The sequence below is a fragment of the Ranitomeya variabilis genome, chromosome 4 (genome assembly GCF_051348905.1).
Source record: "Ranitomeya variabilis isolate aRanVar5 chromosome 4, aRanVar5.hap1, whole genome shotgun sequence".
Taxonomy (NCBI): domain Eukaryota; kingdom Metazoa; phylum Chordata; class Amphibia; order Anura; family Dendrobatidae; genus Ranitomeya; species Ranitomeya variabilis.
In genome coordinates, this window is record NC_135235.1 from 568375217 (window position 1) to 568392518 (window position 17302).

General features: G+C 44.0%; 1 protein-coding gene across 1 annotated transcript in view; it reads left to right on the plus strand.

The window, feature by feature from the left end:
* The first annotated feature begins 243 nt into the window (after positions 1 to 243).
* LOC143768117 (uncharacterized) overlaps positions 244 to 17302 on the plus strand; it is a 30462-nt gene continuing 13403 nt past the window's right edge. The window contains exon 1 of the mRNA XM_077256805.1: positions 244 to 360. Coding sequence (XP_077112920.1) covers positions 244 to 360 — 117 coding nt within the window. The remainder of the gene's footprint in view (positions 361 to 17302) is intronic.

Genomic DNA, 17302 nt, shown 5'->3' on the forward strand with positions numbered 1-17302 from the left:
TTTGTGACTGAAAAGTAAAGTACAAACGAAGCCCCCCCCCCCCCCCCCCCGCCGCAGAGCCAATGGCATAGTGATCTATGACTCAGTTTTGTAGGCCAAGAAGGAGTTATGTAAATTAAAATGGTAAAGGTACAGGCTTTTGTGGGGTCAAAAGTTAAAGGGGGTGGGAACAACTTAGGTGTTTGGCACATAGAGTGGGCCTATATATAGTAAGGAAAGGGCTGAGAGTTGCTAACAGTTAGTATGGAGAAAGGTTCCTGTGCCCTCCTCAATTTCTTTAACCTGACATTCAGCATGATGGCAATGGAAGATATCGTGGAGCAGCTGAGGGCTGCTGCCGGCGACATGGATGGAGCATCGGTCAGGGCACAGATGAGAACTTGGGAGATTCACCTGCAGGGGGCAAGACTGCTCTTCCTCCAGGATGGCGAGCACGCAGGGTTAGGCCACCAGGGCCCTTCTCGTTGGAACCTGCTTCCTGTTCTGAGCTGCAGGTCGCGACATGGGAGGAATCCATCCAGGCAGTTGGGACCTACAATGGTGGCAAGGTCCACAGCTGGTCATGTGACTGGGCCTGCTGCCTTTAGTGCTTCAGGCTATGACAAGATGATGATGGTCCCACCCGGCAATGCTCCTGTCGGTGGGACTGTCGGATCTCCGATAGATTCTTCATCGGCAGTGCCCCCTGGTTCTGGGGCTCGTGAGTCTTCAGAGTTGATGCCTTGTAGATTCGGATGCCAAAATTTTGCCCACTGGTTGTAGTGCCGAGTTTGAGTACGGTGGCTTGCCAGGGTGCCCCTCGGCGAGCTGCTGAAGATTTGGTTACTGTCCAGTCAGAGGTACAGTAGATCATCTCGATCATGTTTTATCGTTTGGTGGGTCTCATGCACTGACGCAGACTGGTGAGTATGAGTCTGTCACAAATGTGTCACGTCCTCCTGGAAGATCTGGAGTTAAAAGATCACCTGGTATTGTGAACACAGATCTTCCATTTAGCCCGTGTGTTTGTGTCCCATATTAAATTAATTTGGTTTCCTTTGGTGCGGAAAAGTTTAGCAACTCTTTCTATGCTGGTCAGAAACATGCAGCTGCATTTCAGCTGCTTCTGATCTGGTCAGACTCATTACCTCTCCCTATAAAACCTGGCCAAACCTTCTATTCTTTGCCAGTGACAATTTTGCTTCCTACCTCCTTGGAGATGCTGCGCTCAATTGGAGATCGTTGTTACTACTGCAGATTGTTGCGTGCTGTTTTTGGGTGTATGTTTCCCTCATTGTGCTATTCCCATTTGGTTGGTACATTACTATCTTTCCCTATATACCTCTCTACCTTTGGTGAGTGTTTGTATGTTTGCTGCTTCCTGTTATATCTGTCTGCCTTACGTGTTGATACACTAGCATTTCTGTCCCGGGCCTCCTAGGGGAGGGGGAAGGGGACAGCTTAGGGTATAACAATAGAACAGTAAGGCTGGTGGCCCAAACCTCCTCCTATTTAGTGGTACCTTTGGGAGCAGGGGTAGTTAGGGCTCCAGTCATATGTATGATTCAGAGGCCCATTCCCTACTTACAAACAGTCACAGTGTGATATTTTCACTGAGCCCACATTTTTCTGGATCTTGACATGGATCCCGTCGCCAACATTGCGAGACAGCTGTCTTTTGAGCTGTCTGATCTATGGTCCAAGGTCTCGTCACAACTGACAGCTGATCTGGAACCAAAAGTGGAGCTTCCTGATGTGTGTGTGTGCGTGCGCGTGGCTGTGTGTAGGCAGGCATCGTCCTATGGGACTTCTAGTCCCATCCGGCTATGCCTACTACAGAGACAGCTAGATGGATGATGGGACAGCAGTAGTCCCATTATCCGGCTGCTGTGTAAGAAAAAAAACCACATACACACATATACACATACAGTACATACAGTACATATAACATACAGTATATTCTTGTCATAGTCTACTTAGTTTTGGAGTGTCCATTTTCCAATGTTCTGCTCACGTCTTCTCCACAAGGTATTTGGTCTTTATTTATCAGAGAGGTCAACAAGGCCTATGATGAAAGGAACACCATTACTACTGTATAGCACGGAGGTGGATCACTGATGTTTTGGGGATGTGTGAGCTACAAAGGCACAGGAAACTTGGTCAAAGTTGAAGGAAAGATGAATGCAGCACATCAGCAAATACTGGAGCCAAATTTGCAATCATCAGCCAGAAGTTGCGCAAGGGACGTACTTGGATGTTCCAACATGACAACGATGCAAAACACAAGGCCAAGTCGACCTGTCATTGGCTACAGCAGAACAAAGTGAAGGTTCTGGAGTGGCCATCTCAGTCTCCTGACCTCAATATCATTGAGCCACTCTGGGGAGATCTTAACAGTGCAGTTCATGCTATACAGCCCAGGAATTTACAGGATCTGGAGGCTTTTTGCCAAGAAGAGTGGGCAGTTTACCATCTGAGAAAATAAAGAACCCCATCAACAATTACCACAAAAGACTTCAAGCTGTCATTTGTGTTAGAGGGGGCAATACACGGTATTAAGAAATGGGGTATGTGAACTTTTGATCAGGGTCATTTGGATGTTTTGGGTTGTCATTATGAATTAAAAAGAGAAAACACAGTAGTTTGACATTGACACCCAACCATAAGTGGAGAAAAAGTTTGGTGTTATCTATAAATATAACACAGGTCAACAAAAAAAATTTTTTTTTCTGGTGTCCAAAATATTTTCATGAATTTGGGGTATTTTTGGGGTGCTGATTCTGAATATGCTATCAGTTTTGCCAGATTGGCTCAAGTTTTTGACATTTTTGGTATCTTATTTATAGCACTTGTTGGTAAATGCGACGCATTTGAATTAAAAAGAGAAAACAAGCTTCAAATTTGGTGTTCCAATGGTGTGGAGAGAGCCAAAAAATCATCATGATGACTGTTATTTCTGTGCAGTGCAAGTGCAAGGATTCAATAAGCATAAGAAACGAAAATGGGAGTAACATGGAATCTGCAAGAAGGCCTGTCCCTCATTGTGAAGATGTGCCTGTACCTGTGTTTACCATAAATAACAGTCATCATGATGATTTTTTGGCTCTCTCCACACCATTGGAACACCAAATTTGAAGCTTTTTCTTTGTCCTTTGCTCCATTTTCGTAATAATTCGATACATGCTTTGCACACTATGTGTGGTGCCCAAAACTTGTCTTGGTCCCCAAGCATAACCCCAAAATAGGCAAAATACACTTTTTTTACGAAGTCTGTTATGTTTCTTCTATGTTTTGGCAGTGTGTATTCACCACAAATGTAACAGAATGAGTCTGGATCGTTAAGACAACTTCTTCTTGATGAGTTCATGCTTTTCACTGGAAAAAGGACAACAACATAAAGTTAGTGCAAAAATCAAGCTATGAACAAACTTTTAGAACACTAATTAACACAAAACTATATTGAGAACTGCTCAGTTCAAGTACTAATCCAAAGAAATTAATGAGATGATGCGTCGCATTTACCAACAAGTGCTATAAATAAGATACCAAAAATCTCAAAAACGTGAGCCAATCTGGCAAAACTGATGACATATTCAGAATCAGCACCCCAAAAATACCCTAAATTCGATGAAATATCTTTGGCACCAAAAATGCTGTTGACCAGTGTAATCGTCTAAGGGGCACTTTGCTCTGTTTGTCTGTCTGTTTGTCTGTCACGGAAATCCCACGTCGCTGGCGGCCGTGATCAATCAGCGACGGGCACAGTCCAGCCGCAAATTCGCCCCTTCCTACTCTCGGTCAGTGCCCCCTCCAGTCAGTGCTCACACAGGGATAATGGCTGCTTTACACCGCGTTATATCACGGTGTAAAGCAGTCCGTTAACGCTGCTATTAACCATGTGTGACCAACTTTTTACTATTGATGCTGCCTATGCAGCATCAATAGTAAAAAGATCTAATGTTAAAAATAATAAAAAAATAAAAAATCATTATATACTCACCTTTTGACACCTTTCCCGCTCCTCACGACGCTCCGGGCATGCATTGTTGTCTTGCGAGATGATGATGTAGCGGTCTCGCGAGACCGCTACGTCATCATCTTGCAAGACCGCAATGCATTCTTGGGACCAGAGCGTCACAAGGAGCATCACTAAACGCCTCGCCTAGATCCGGGGGCACCGGAAGGTGAGTATATAACTATTTTTTATTTTAATTCTTTTTTTAACAGGGATATGGTGCCCACATTGCTATATACTACGTGGGCTGTGTTATATACTACGTGGGCTGTGCTATATACTACGTGGGATGTGTTATATACTGCGTGAGCTGTGTTATATACTGCGTCTCTGTGCTATATACTACGTGGGCCGTGCAATATATTATGTGGCTGGGCAATATACTACGTGGCTGTGTTATATGCTGTGTGAGCTGTGCTATATACTACGTGAGCTGTGCTATATACTACGTAGCTGTGCAATATATTACGTGGCTGGGCAATATACTACGTGGCTGTGTTATATACTGCGTGAGCTGTGCTTTATACTACGTGGCTGTGTTATATACTACGTGGGCTGTGCTATATACTATGTAGCTGTGCAAAATACATGGCTGGGCAATATACTGCGTGAGCTGTGCTATATACTACATGGCTGGGCAATATACTACGTGGCTGTGCTATATATTACGTAGCTGTGCAATATATATGGCTGGACAATATACTACGTGGGCTGTGCTATATACTACGTAGCTGTGCAATATATTACGTGGCTGGGCAATATACTACATGGCTGTGTTATATAATGCACGAGCTGTGCTATATAATACATGGGCTGTGCTATATACTACGTGGCTCTGTTATATACTATGTGGATGAGTTATATACTACGTGGAATGTGTTATATACTGCGTGAGCTGTGCTATATACTACGTGGCTGTGTTATATACAACGTGGGCTATGCTATATACTATGTAGCTGTGCAATATACATGGCTGGGCAATATACTATGTGGCTGTGTTATATGCTAGGTGGCCTGTGTTATATACTACGTGGGCTGTGTTATATACTACATGGGCTGTGCTATATACTACGTGGGCTGTGTTATACACTGTGTGGGTTGTGCTATATACTGCATGGGCTGTGTTATACACTGCATGGGCTGTGTTATATACTATGTGGGCTGTGCTATATACTACGTGGGCTGTGTTATACACTGCGTGGGTTGTGCTATATACTACGTGGGCTGTGCTATATACTACGTGGGCTGTGTTATACACTGCATGGGTTTTGCTATATACTATGTGGGCTGTGCTATATACTACGTTGGCTGTGTTATACACTGCAAGGGTTGTGCTATATACTGCGTGGGCTGTGTTATACACTGCGTGGACTGTGTTATACACTGCATGGGCAGTGCTATATACTACGTGGGCTGTGTTATACACTGCGTGGGCTGTGCTATATACAACGTGGCTGTGTTATATACTATGTGGCTGTGTTATATACTGCATGAGCTGTGCTATATACTACATGGCTGTGTTATATACTACGTGGGCTGTGCTATATACTACAACCAATAAAGAACAATAAGCACCAAAAGAACCAAATTCATATAAAAGTAACAATTTTATTGACTCAAAAGATACATAACAGATAGTAAAAATAGATCACAGGAAGGTGTGCAAAAATCTCATAGGGATATGAATATATACCAAATGTAAGAGATGCAGAAGCACCATAGAGTCTCATCACAAGGTTGCCATAGCATAGCCTATAAATAACAAGAGAGCATGACCCAAATGATAGTAGATATAGTTACCTGAGGGACCACGATGCCACCCACCCCAACGCGCTTTTTGGCGCCGTGCCTTCTTCCGGGGGGTTATATACTACGTAGCTGTGCAATATACATGGCTGGGCAATATACTATGTGGCTGTGCTATATACTATGGGACTATGTTATATACTACGTGGGCTGTGTTATATACTACGTGGCCTGTGTTAGGCTACGTTCACATTTGCGTTGTGCGCCGCAGCGTCGGCGCCGCAGCACACAACGCAAACAAAAACGCAGCAAAACGCATGCACAACGCTGCGTTTTGCGCCGCATGCGTCCTTTTTTTAATTGAATTTGGACGCAGCAAAAATGCAACTTGCTGCGTCCTCTGCGCCCGGACGCGGGCGCCGCAGCGACGCATGCGGCGCAAAACGCAAGTGCGACGCATGTCCATGCGCCTCCATGTTAAATATAGGGGCGCATGACGCATGCGGCGCCGCTGCGGCGCCCGCCGCTAACGGGAACGTAGCCTAATATACTACGTGGGCTGTGTTATATACTACGTGGGCTGTGTTATATACTACGTGGGCTGTACTATATACTGCGTGGGCTGCGTTATACACTGCATGGGCTGTGCTATATATTATTTGGGCTGTGTTATATACTAGGTGGGGTGTGCTATATACTACGTGGGCTGTGTTATACACTGCGTGGGCTGTGCTATATACTACGTGGGCTGTGTTATACACTGCATAGGATGTGCTATATACTGCGTGGGCTGTTCTATATACTACGTGGGCTGTGCTATATACTATGTGGGCTGTGCTATATACTATGTGGGCTGTGCTATATACAACGTGGCTGTGTTATATGCTACGTGGCTGTGCTATATGATAGGTGGGCTGTGTTATATGCTATGTGGGCTGTGTTATATGCTACTTGGCTATGGTATATTTCTCTGCTGTATCTGTGCATCATGAATCGTGGTATGTGTTAGAGAGGGGGGCCCACTGAGACTCTTTCACCCGGGGCCCTCAAAAACCTGGAGCCGGCCCTGGCTTCACTGATTGGTCATGCCCGGCCGGCCGCGAACAATCAGCGACAGGCACAGTCCGGCCGCGAATTGGCGCGGAATTTGAACCACGCTTCGCTAATTGGTCGCACCCGGCCGGCCGAATCCTGTGTATAAATTGCATTATTGTGAAAACTTCATAAATAAATTACATACATATTCTAGAATACCTGATGCGTTAGAATCGGGCCACCATCTAGTCATTCATATTCTCTGAAAAAAGGCCAAGAAAGCAAAAATTCTGCTGGGGTATGTAAACTTTTGAGCACAAGTGTATCCTTAAAGGCATCCTGAAAACTTGTCTGTTCCTTCTTGCTGCTTTGCTTAACAAGCAATGCCAAGTGTATTTCAACCTTAGTTTATTTACAGCATGCTTTATCTCAATTTGTCCAGTGCTACCATCCTCCTCACTCCATATTGTTTATGCCTTATTCATAGGGCACAATTACTCCTATTTTCTCTTCCATTGAACCAGTTCAAATCAATCTGTCTTATTTATTTCCTTCTTTGCAAACACAAGAACAAGGCTCCCTTATCTTTTAATGTACATAGACATGTTTCTCAGGCAAATTAATGCTTCACTTTTTTGTTATGTGGTTTATGTCGCCTTTTTTTAAAAAATTTTTTTTATCTCCCAAATAGAATTACATACAATGCGTCATAAATAATTACAATTTTACATTCGCACAGCAAGGGGGGAAGACTCAAGCATTTAAAAGTCTGCAGATAATTGTTAAAATGCAAATCAGATCGAAATGCAAATGAATTGGTGGGTCGCGCCTCACTTTATGGCTGGAAATAGAACGCTGTAAAGTTATACTTGTCTTGGACAGTACATAAAGTCATTGTACAGATTTATTGGCTTTAATGCTTCCAATACTGACTCAGAACGTTCCGGGACGTTTTCTGGATACTGTATTCTGCCATATTTCTAAGTTTTCATAAATCAACAAAAGATGCAGTGAAATATAATAGTGATGTGAATAATTTATCAAAGACATCTGCCTGATGTAAAAATTTGTTTCATTCTAAAAATGCTAGGAAAAAAAGTCTTACACTTGAGTTTATCCAGTCAAGAACATTCCATCAGTTTCTTTTTGAGACGGTATCAGTCAATTTAGATGTTTTTTCCCCTATGTACAGATATTGGTTTCTCTCTCCAATTTACACCCCATTTTCCCTAATGTAACTATAAAAAATAATTACACCTTTCTACATAGGTAGTGATTGCACTGCATAACTTGTCAGGTAAGTGTCTACCATGGTGATAATGTTTTGCATATTATTAAGCAAGTAAAATCTACCCAATTTATAGGAATTCCAGTGCTGGATAATTGTTTGGACTTATCTACGGAAAATATATTCCCAGGCAGTTATATGAGGAAGTCACGTGTGATGCTTCAATTGTTTAGAAGAAGTCACTGTTAGGCTGTGTGCACACGTTGCGGATTTTTCGCATTTTTTTGCTATAAAAACGCTATAAAACACATAAAAAACGCATACATTATGCATCCCATCATTTAGAATGCATTCCGCAATTTTTGTGCACATGATGCATTTTTTTCCACAAAAAAAAAACGCATTGCGGTAAAAAACGCAGCATGTTCATTAATTTTGTGGATTTTTTGCAGATTTCCCACTATATCATTGCATTGGGAAATCTCCGTAAAAATCCGCAAAAAAATGCGCAAAAACGTCAGAAAAACGCATGCAGATTTCTTGCAGAAAATGTCTGGTTTTGCTCGGGAAATTTCTGCAAGAAATCCTGAACGTGTGCACATAGCCTTAGGGTATGTCCACACTACCTTTTTTTATTGTTTTTTGAGCTATTCTGCTCTGAAAAATACTGGACAATACACACTAAAAGGCCCAAAAAGATGACTCAAAGAAAATTAAAACAAAACTGTTAATGAAAAACCTTCTGTAAACTTTAACAAAGTTAAAAGAAAAGAAACGTATTGTGAACATACTCCATGTTCATATTTATTTTTTCTAAAAAAAATTTTAAGTGGATTCTCACCAAAAATCTTTGTAAAAACCACTTCAAATACTCTTAGAAAACTATTTCAATTAATTTCTATGGGAAATCCAATTTGGTGTTCATATGACAAGCGTTTTTTTTTTTTTTTAGCTTTTTTGCTTTTATCCTGAAGAGGTTTTGAAAAACAGGCAGTGCATGTAAAATCTGAAAAGGGATCCTGAAGGAAACTTCTTCTATCTATCAAATTCCGGTCAAAAGCTGCAAATAACGCTTAAGTAAAAGCTCTTCCAAAACTTTTCAAAATCTGCCGGATCAGGAATAGAGCTGGAGTGACAAAGGCTTCAGATCTACCATATCCCTTCAGCCTTATTGGCAGGTCAATTCAAACTCTAATTTCTCAGTAAGGCTAGGTTTACATTGCGTTAGTGCAGTCCGTTCAATGCATGCGTTAAACGGACTGCGTTAACGCAAGTGCCGAAAAAGATCGCTTTATGCGATCGCGCTAGCGCAGATGCTTCATCTGTGCTAGTGGTGACGGACCTGAAAACGCTGCAGACCGCGTCTGAGGGTCCATCACAGAATGACAGCACATCGCTAACGCATGCCGATTATGACATGCGTTAGCGATGCGCTACATAATGGCAGCTAATGGGTGCGCTAACACATCCGTTACATAGCGTTGGTGCCGCTATGCATCGGATGCCGTCAGCGCATTGCCATTAACGCAATCTGAACCTAGCCTAAGGGAGGAATGGACTGGCCATGTAAAAGTATTTCTGGCTTTGTCTTTGGAAGAGCTACATGTACATAGTAATAGTTTGTGGTCTGAAATCCTGCTGATAGATTCCCTTTAAATTATTTCATGCACTATGTACTAATAATGGTGTTTGTCATGATATTGCTGTGTTCTGTGTGTTTTTCAATAGCAATGAATATATTTTATTACTCTTTACACCCAAGAAATATCCTATTGGCATCTCCTCTTACTTGACAGATGGCTCCTTTTCCTGAAATTAAACTACATAGAAGCTGTCAATCACGTAGAAGAAGGTGGCGCTGGGCGGAGAATAGAGCTGGAGAGACAGAGGCTTCAGATCTACAAATAGTTCTTCACAGATTCTATGTAGTGTAATTTGAAGAAAAGGAGCCATCAGTCAAGCAGGAGGAGGTGCCACTGGATAAGGAAGAGAGCTGGAGTGACAGAGGCTTCAGATCTACCATAGCCCTTCAGCCTCATTTTTTTATCAGTTCAAATGCTGATTTCTCAGTAATAGAAGAATGGACTGGCCATGTAAAGGTATTGACTGACTTGTCTATGAAAGACCTACATGTGCATATAAATAGCTTGGAAAGTGAAATACTACAGTGCTGACATATATAAGGGGATCTACTACGACTCCATCACCTAGTCTATCTTTGTGTTATGCGCCGCTTTCTCAGTTCTGAGTAGGTAAACCACAGTGTATAAGTTTTGCTTAGTTTCCTAAGCAGAAAACATATTCTAATCATTGACCAGAGATATGGAGTAAATAGATATAGCTATCAGGAAATCATGGTGGGTATTTGTTGGGTAAGGTGCAGAATTCGAAATTAAAGGCATCAGCATGCACGCTAGGATACAAGGGGATGCACTCAAAGATAGAAAGTGTAATTTTATCCCCATAAATAATTAAGAGCCTACAGGTCAGCGAAGGGCAGAAAGGAAGGTCTGGGAAAAAGGGAGTACAGAAGACAGTGACAGGAAAATGGTATATTGGTAAAAGAAGATGTAAATATTTGATACTACTTGGGATATAGGTTCATAGATAATAAATGGTGAAAAACATGTGCAATACAGTCAGTGGTGAGCAATTGTGTAGGGAATCATGGGGCTCGTGTCTGATAACATTCCTACACAAAAAACTATATTATTTATGCCACTGCTTGCCATATCTGGGAGAGCGTTATGATATGTAGATCAATACAAGAGTGATAAGTGAGGGATGGTGGATATTAAGTGATAGTAGTGGTAAGAAAACCGAAAGAATAAAGTATGGCAATATCAGATTATCCCAATTTACTCGGACTCCCATGACAGCACGACGAGAGAGGGGATCCGCCCATCAGGAACAGGAAACCTACAGATACAAAAAGGCGGCACCTCTCCCCTGCATCAGTTGGTTTCCTGTTCCTAAAGGGATGGGTGCCTACAGATGAATCTAAAGGAGCCCAGGCCGGCCGGCCGAATCTGGTAGCGGGGGGGTCTCCTACCTCGGCCAGTGCGGAGAACCCTGGAGACGCCACGGTGGTCCTGGCTGGACTGCACGCGGTGGCGTTCGCAGCAGGGAGCGGAGTCCGGAGGATTTCCTGCCTCCATCAGCGTCGGTAAGTATATCCCATTGGCGGTGCAGCGGTGCGGTGAAGCGGGGTGCCGGCCTCAGGACTGTGTGGGTGAACACCCGGAGCGCTGCGATCTGTCCCCGGCGTCCTGCACCGCTCTCAGCGTGTGCTGGAGCGTTTCCGGGTGCGGTGACGTGAGGGGGCGGAGTTAGTAGCCGATTCCGGGTCGCCGGGTGTCTGCGCATGCGCAGTCAATCCAAAATGGCGGCGCCCATCGCATCCTGAACGCTGGTCTTCCCACAGGGCTTCCTACCCTCCCTGCTGTATCCTGAGCCAATAGGGTAGCGCTGGCCTATCTGCTGACCGGATCCAAGGGGGATTTAAGCAGGTGACGACTGCAGAACCCTGCTTTTGGTCACAATTCATCATGGAGAGTGGTGGTGAACAGCAGCAGCAGCAGCAGCTGCTGGATGAGGTGCGTCAGAAGCCCAGAGACAAGGGAAGCGACCAGTCCAGTCGTAGAAGCTCATCCGGGAAGGGATCCAGAGCTTCGGCTAGGAAAGAACCCCCTCGTATTCCGGTACTTTACTTTTGCGCACGGGTAAGTGATCTACGTGAAAGTTCACTCTGTGACGCAGGCCCCTTATACTTTATCATTCTAGGGGAAGAAGAGCGCGGACAAGACAAAACATAAGGAATGTGCCCTCTGTGGGGTCCCCTTACCGGACTCTTGTCCCAAAAAATTATGTGCCCCCTGTATACAACAGACGGTGAGGTCTACAGGAGTGGTTGGGTGGAAGTGACATTAGGTCAGATAGTAGTTATCACCTATATTGTCCTCCCCTAGGTAGCGGAAGAATCTGTGAGTGCGGCTAACCTGAAGGAAATGATCCGTTTGGAAGTAAGGGAATCCTTACGGTCCCTATCCCAATCGGGAGGTTCAAAAAATAGGACCCCCTGGACTCTAATTCTTCGGAGGAAGAAAGAGAAGAGGATGCCTATCACTCTAGTCCTTCCTCCTCTTCATCAGATGAGGAGTCTGGACGATTCTGTCTACCCCTGGATAGAATTGACAAAGTGGTCAAGTCTGTTAGAGGCACAATGGGTATAGAAGAACCCAAGCCGCAGCCCTCAAAACAGGATATGATGTTCAGCGGATTGGATCGTAAAAAACATAGATCTTTTCCGGTGAACGAGAAGATCCAAGACTTGATTCTCCGGGAATGGAAAAAAACGGAGAAAAAGGGTTCCTTACCGCCAGCATTAAAACGCAGGTACCCTTTTGATGATCCGGTCGTGGATACGTGGGATAAAGCCCCTAAGCTGGACGCGGCGGTGGCGAAAGCATCAAAGAAAGCCTCGTTGCCATTTGAGGATATGGGGACCCTCAAGGACCCCCTTGACAGAAAGGCAGATACTTTTCTTAAAGGTGCCTGGGAGACGGTGGCTGTATCTCTCAGACCAGCAGTTGCCGCAACATGTATAGCCAGGTCTTTAATGGTCTGGCTGGATCAGTTAGAGACCCAGCTCAAGGACGGCGCTTCCAGAGATACTATTCTGAAGGCTCTACCAACAATGCAGAATGCTGCAGCTTTTCTGTCAGACGCATCTGTGGACTCAGTCAGAATGGCGGCTAGAGCGGCAGGACTCTCCAATGCGGCTTGTAGAGCTTTATGGTTGAAGTGCTGGTCAGGCGACATTCAATCCAGAACTAAGCTCTGCGCCATCCCGTGTAAAGGAGAATATCTCTTTGGACCAACTCTGGATAAGTTGCTGGAAAAAGCGGGGGATGATAAGAAGAAATTTCCTAATCTGTCTTCAGCATCCTACTGCTGGCCCTTCAATAGAAGGAGATTTGGTCGTGGAAAGAAACGTGGGTCCTCACCCTCTAGAGAGAGTTTTAGATGGGAGGACAGACGCGGAAGAGGTTCGGGCTATATGTTTCGCCGTTCCTCAAAAGAACAGAAAAAACCGGACCAATGACTAGCGATCCCTGTGGGGGGGCAGACTGTCAGCATTCTCCTCAGCCTGGTTTGACATTACGAACAGTAAATGGGTCCGAGGCATTGTAGCAAAGGGTCTAAAACTTGACTTCGATCACTGGCCTCGAGATAAATTTATGTTAACCCCTTTACGTTCCTCCCCCCTTGAACAAACAGCCTTGGAAGCAGAGGTCACGAACTTATGCTCCAAGAATGTTTTGATTGAAATCCCAGAATCAGAAAGAGGGAGGGGATTTTACTCTCCTCTTTTTCTGATCAAGAAGCCAGACGGATCGTTTAGAACGATCATAAATCTCAAGGGCCTTAATAAGTTTCTGGCCAATGAATCGTTCAAAATGGAAACAATCAGCTCATCAATAAAAATGTTGTTTAAACACTGCTTCATGGTAGTTGTAGATTTAAAGGACACATACTATCATGTTCCAATACATGAAGACTTCCAGAGGTTCCTGAGAGTAGCGGTGTCAATGGGGGGACAAATTCGTCATTTCCAGTTTAGAGCTCTTCCCTTTGGCTTATCAGCGGCTCCTAGGGTATTTACAAAGTTAGTGGCCGAAGTCATGGCGCACTTACGAGAGTCTGCCATGCTGATTGTCCCCTATTTGGATGATTTCCTTATAGTAGGGAGTTCGGCAGACCATTGCCTTTCTCAGCTACAAACAACCACAACCAAGCTTGAGCATCTGGGGTGGATTGTGAATTATGAAAAATCCCGGTTACAGCCCCAGAAGATACAGAGATTCTTAGGGCTGTTTTTAAATTCAGAAACCCAACAGTGTTGTCTTCCGCCCGACAAATTGTTACACATCCAACAACAGGTGTCTAGAGCAATTGATAAACCATCCATGACCCTTAGACAGGCTATGTCACTGTTAGGGTCTCTAACCTCATGCATTCCCGCTGTCCGTTGGGCCCAATTTCACACCAGACCTTTACAATCCGAGGTACTGGTTAATGATAGAGTTTTACAAGGGTCTTTGCAGAGTCAGATTACTTTGGGTCCAGAAACTCTAACATCTCTTAGATGGTGGCTAATCAATGACAATTTATTGGCAGGAGTTCCCTGGGTGACACAGGCGACACGTATTGTAACAACAGACGCTAGCCCTTCAGGTTGGGGAGCACACATGGATGACATGATAGTTCAGGGTCTATGGAACCCCCTAACATCAGCCTCCTCCAACCAGAAAGAGTTAATGGCCATTGATCTTTCAGTTAAAAAATTACTCATATATCTGCAGGGTCACCACGTCAAGATCCTCTCGGACAACCAGGTGGCGGTCGCGTACATAAATCACCAGGGTGGAACTCATTCCGAATCACTGATGAGAGTGGCAGACCGTCTATTCCAGACTGCGGAGAACCATTTTCTATCTTTAACCGCACTGCATATAAGAGGAAAAGAAAATGTGAAAGCGGACTTTCTAAGCCGCAACACCCTGAGACAAGGGGAGTGGTCTCTGAACAGTCACGTGTTCAACCAGATTGTCCACAAATGGGGACATCCAGAGGTGGATTTATTTGCCACCAGGGACAACCGAAAGACAATAAAATTCTGTTCCCTATATCCAAGGGAGAATCCTCTGGCGGTAGACGCCTTTCTGATCAATTGGGACTTTCGGTTGGCTTATACGTTCCCCCCCGCTAGGCCTGATACCTCTGGTAATCAGGAAGATAAGAGAAGAGCGGGCAAGAGTTATATTGATTGCCCCATTCTGGCCCAGAAGGGCCTGGTTCACCTGGCTCAGGATCATGTCAGTGGAGGACCCCTGGGTGCTTCCGGACATCCCAGATTTACTCCACCAGGGTCCGATCAGCCATCCTCAAGTAAAGAGTCTCCATTTGATGGCATGGAGTTTGAGAGGGCGTTACTGAAAAATAAAGGGTTCTCCCCAAATTTAATTGAAACCCTTATGAAAAGTAGGAAACAGATTACGACAACAATCTACGCTAGAACCTGGCGGAAATTCCTGGCCTCTTCTGATTTTAATTTAGAAGAGGGAATACCTATAAAACAGATCTTAGAATTTCTGCAAAGGGGCTTAGAGCTAAATCTATCCACTAGTACTCTAAGGGTACAGGTCTCGGCCCTTGGGGCCCTGTTTTCCTGTAACATCGCCAATAATTATTGGATCTCAAGGTTCATTAAAGCATCTAGTAGGGCTAGACCCATACATAAAGATAGATCTATGCCTTGGGATCTTAATCTAGTCCTGTCAGCATTGACTAGAGAGCCGTTTGAACCATTACAATCAGCTTCAATTAAGGCCTTATCCCTTAAGACAGCATTTCTGGTAGCGATAACATCTGCCCGTAGGGTAGGAGACATACAAGCTCTCTCCAGAATTTCCCCTTATACAGAGTTTCTGCCAGATAGGGTAGTCCTCAGACCGGACCCGGCCTATTTACCAAAAGTGTCATCACGGTTTCACAGGTCACAGGAGATAGTTTTACCATCTTTCCTTCCTAATCCCTCCAACCCTAAGGAAGAACTACTCCATACGCTAGACGTTAGGAGATGCCTGTTAGAATACATCTCTGTTACTGATACATGGAAGAAAGATAATGCGTTATTTTTATCTTTCCAAAATCCTAGAAAGGGACTCAGGGTATCAAAGTACACACTAACGAAGTGGATTAGGGAGGCTATCTCTTTGGCTTATACTGCAGGTGGGGGTCCGACTCCGCAGAATCTGAGGGCGCATTCCACCAGGGCCATGGCTACATCCTGGGCGGAGAAATCTGGAGTATCAATCGACCAGATATGTAAGGCGGCCACATGGTCATCCCCGTCCACCTTCTTTAAACACTATAGGTTGGATTTGGGGGCCTCCTCTGATCTCACCTTCGGGTTAAGGGTGCTACAAGCCATAGTCCCTCCCTAAGGAAGTTTTACATCTCTGTAATTCTCTCGTCGTGCTGTCATGGGAGTCCGAGTAAAGCATTAAGCTACTTACGGGTAGCGGCATTTCTCGGAGACCCATGACAGCACCCTTAGTTCCCTTCCTATTCACGTGGGGGTTGCACCTCCTATAATGTATATATCTCACGTATGATACCCAGTTCCAATATATATATTGGTTAAAATTTTGTATATAGACTGTATATAATGTATATTTTTGTGTGCCACTAACCGTGGTAGTCCTCTCAAGGCTCTGAAATACAACTGATGCAGGGGAGAGGTGCCGCCCTTTTGTATCTGTAGGTTTCCTGTTCCTGATGGGCGGATCCCCTCTCTCGTCGTGCTGTCATGGGCCTCCGAGAAATGCCGCTACCCGTAAGTAGCTTAATGCTTTTCTTAAGGTGGAATAATGCAGATATAGAGCAGTTATATATTTTTTTTAGGTGCACATCACACAAGATCAAAACATAGATCTCCGGAGCCTTGATTGCTGACGTCAGAGATGAAGAAACCTGGACAATCACAGAAGAAACTAGGTTATGTTGTAAGAATATCACACTAAATATGGTGTCCCATGCAGGGGTGCCCAATTTAGATGTAACTTGCTCATCCTGTATTTCAGATTTTCAAAAATTGATCATAAGGCACACCTCAGATATGAAAATATAGTCCAGCTCACTGTGGTTTGCATCTTGGAGGTGTCCTCAGAACAGAAACACTGCTTCAAGGCGTAGAGAACGCAAAATAAAGAAAAATCCAGCTCCATGAACAGTGTATGTTTTATTCACAAAAATGCTTGAAGGACATACAGAGTTAGCAATATATCTTACAGGATACCCACCAACGCATTTCAGATGTCTGTGCACCCTTAGTCATGAATAGAGATGAGCAAACTTGTTTGTAAAACTTTCGCCAATCTCAAATTCAGCACAAATGAGGCACTTTCGGATTCGTGTTCGGATTCCCAAGCATTTAGGATTTTGGTTAGGATAGTGATAGTCATATTCGGATTGCTATGAGTGCTGCCCAGCAGTCGGCGTTCACAGCAAGTTAGCATTTCTGTAGCACAAGCGATCGGATGATCGCAGCTTCTAGTCTTTCATGGAGTCAATTAAAGCAAGTGAAAAGTAAAAAAAAAAATGTTTTTAAAAATATTTAAAAAATAGATAAAAACTTAAATCACCACCATTCGCCCCATTCAAAACAAAACAATTAAAAATAAATAAAGAATACACATATTTGGTATTGCCGCATTCAAAATCGCCCAACCTAT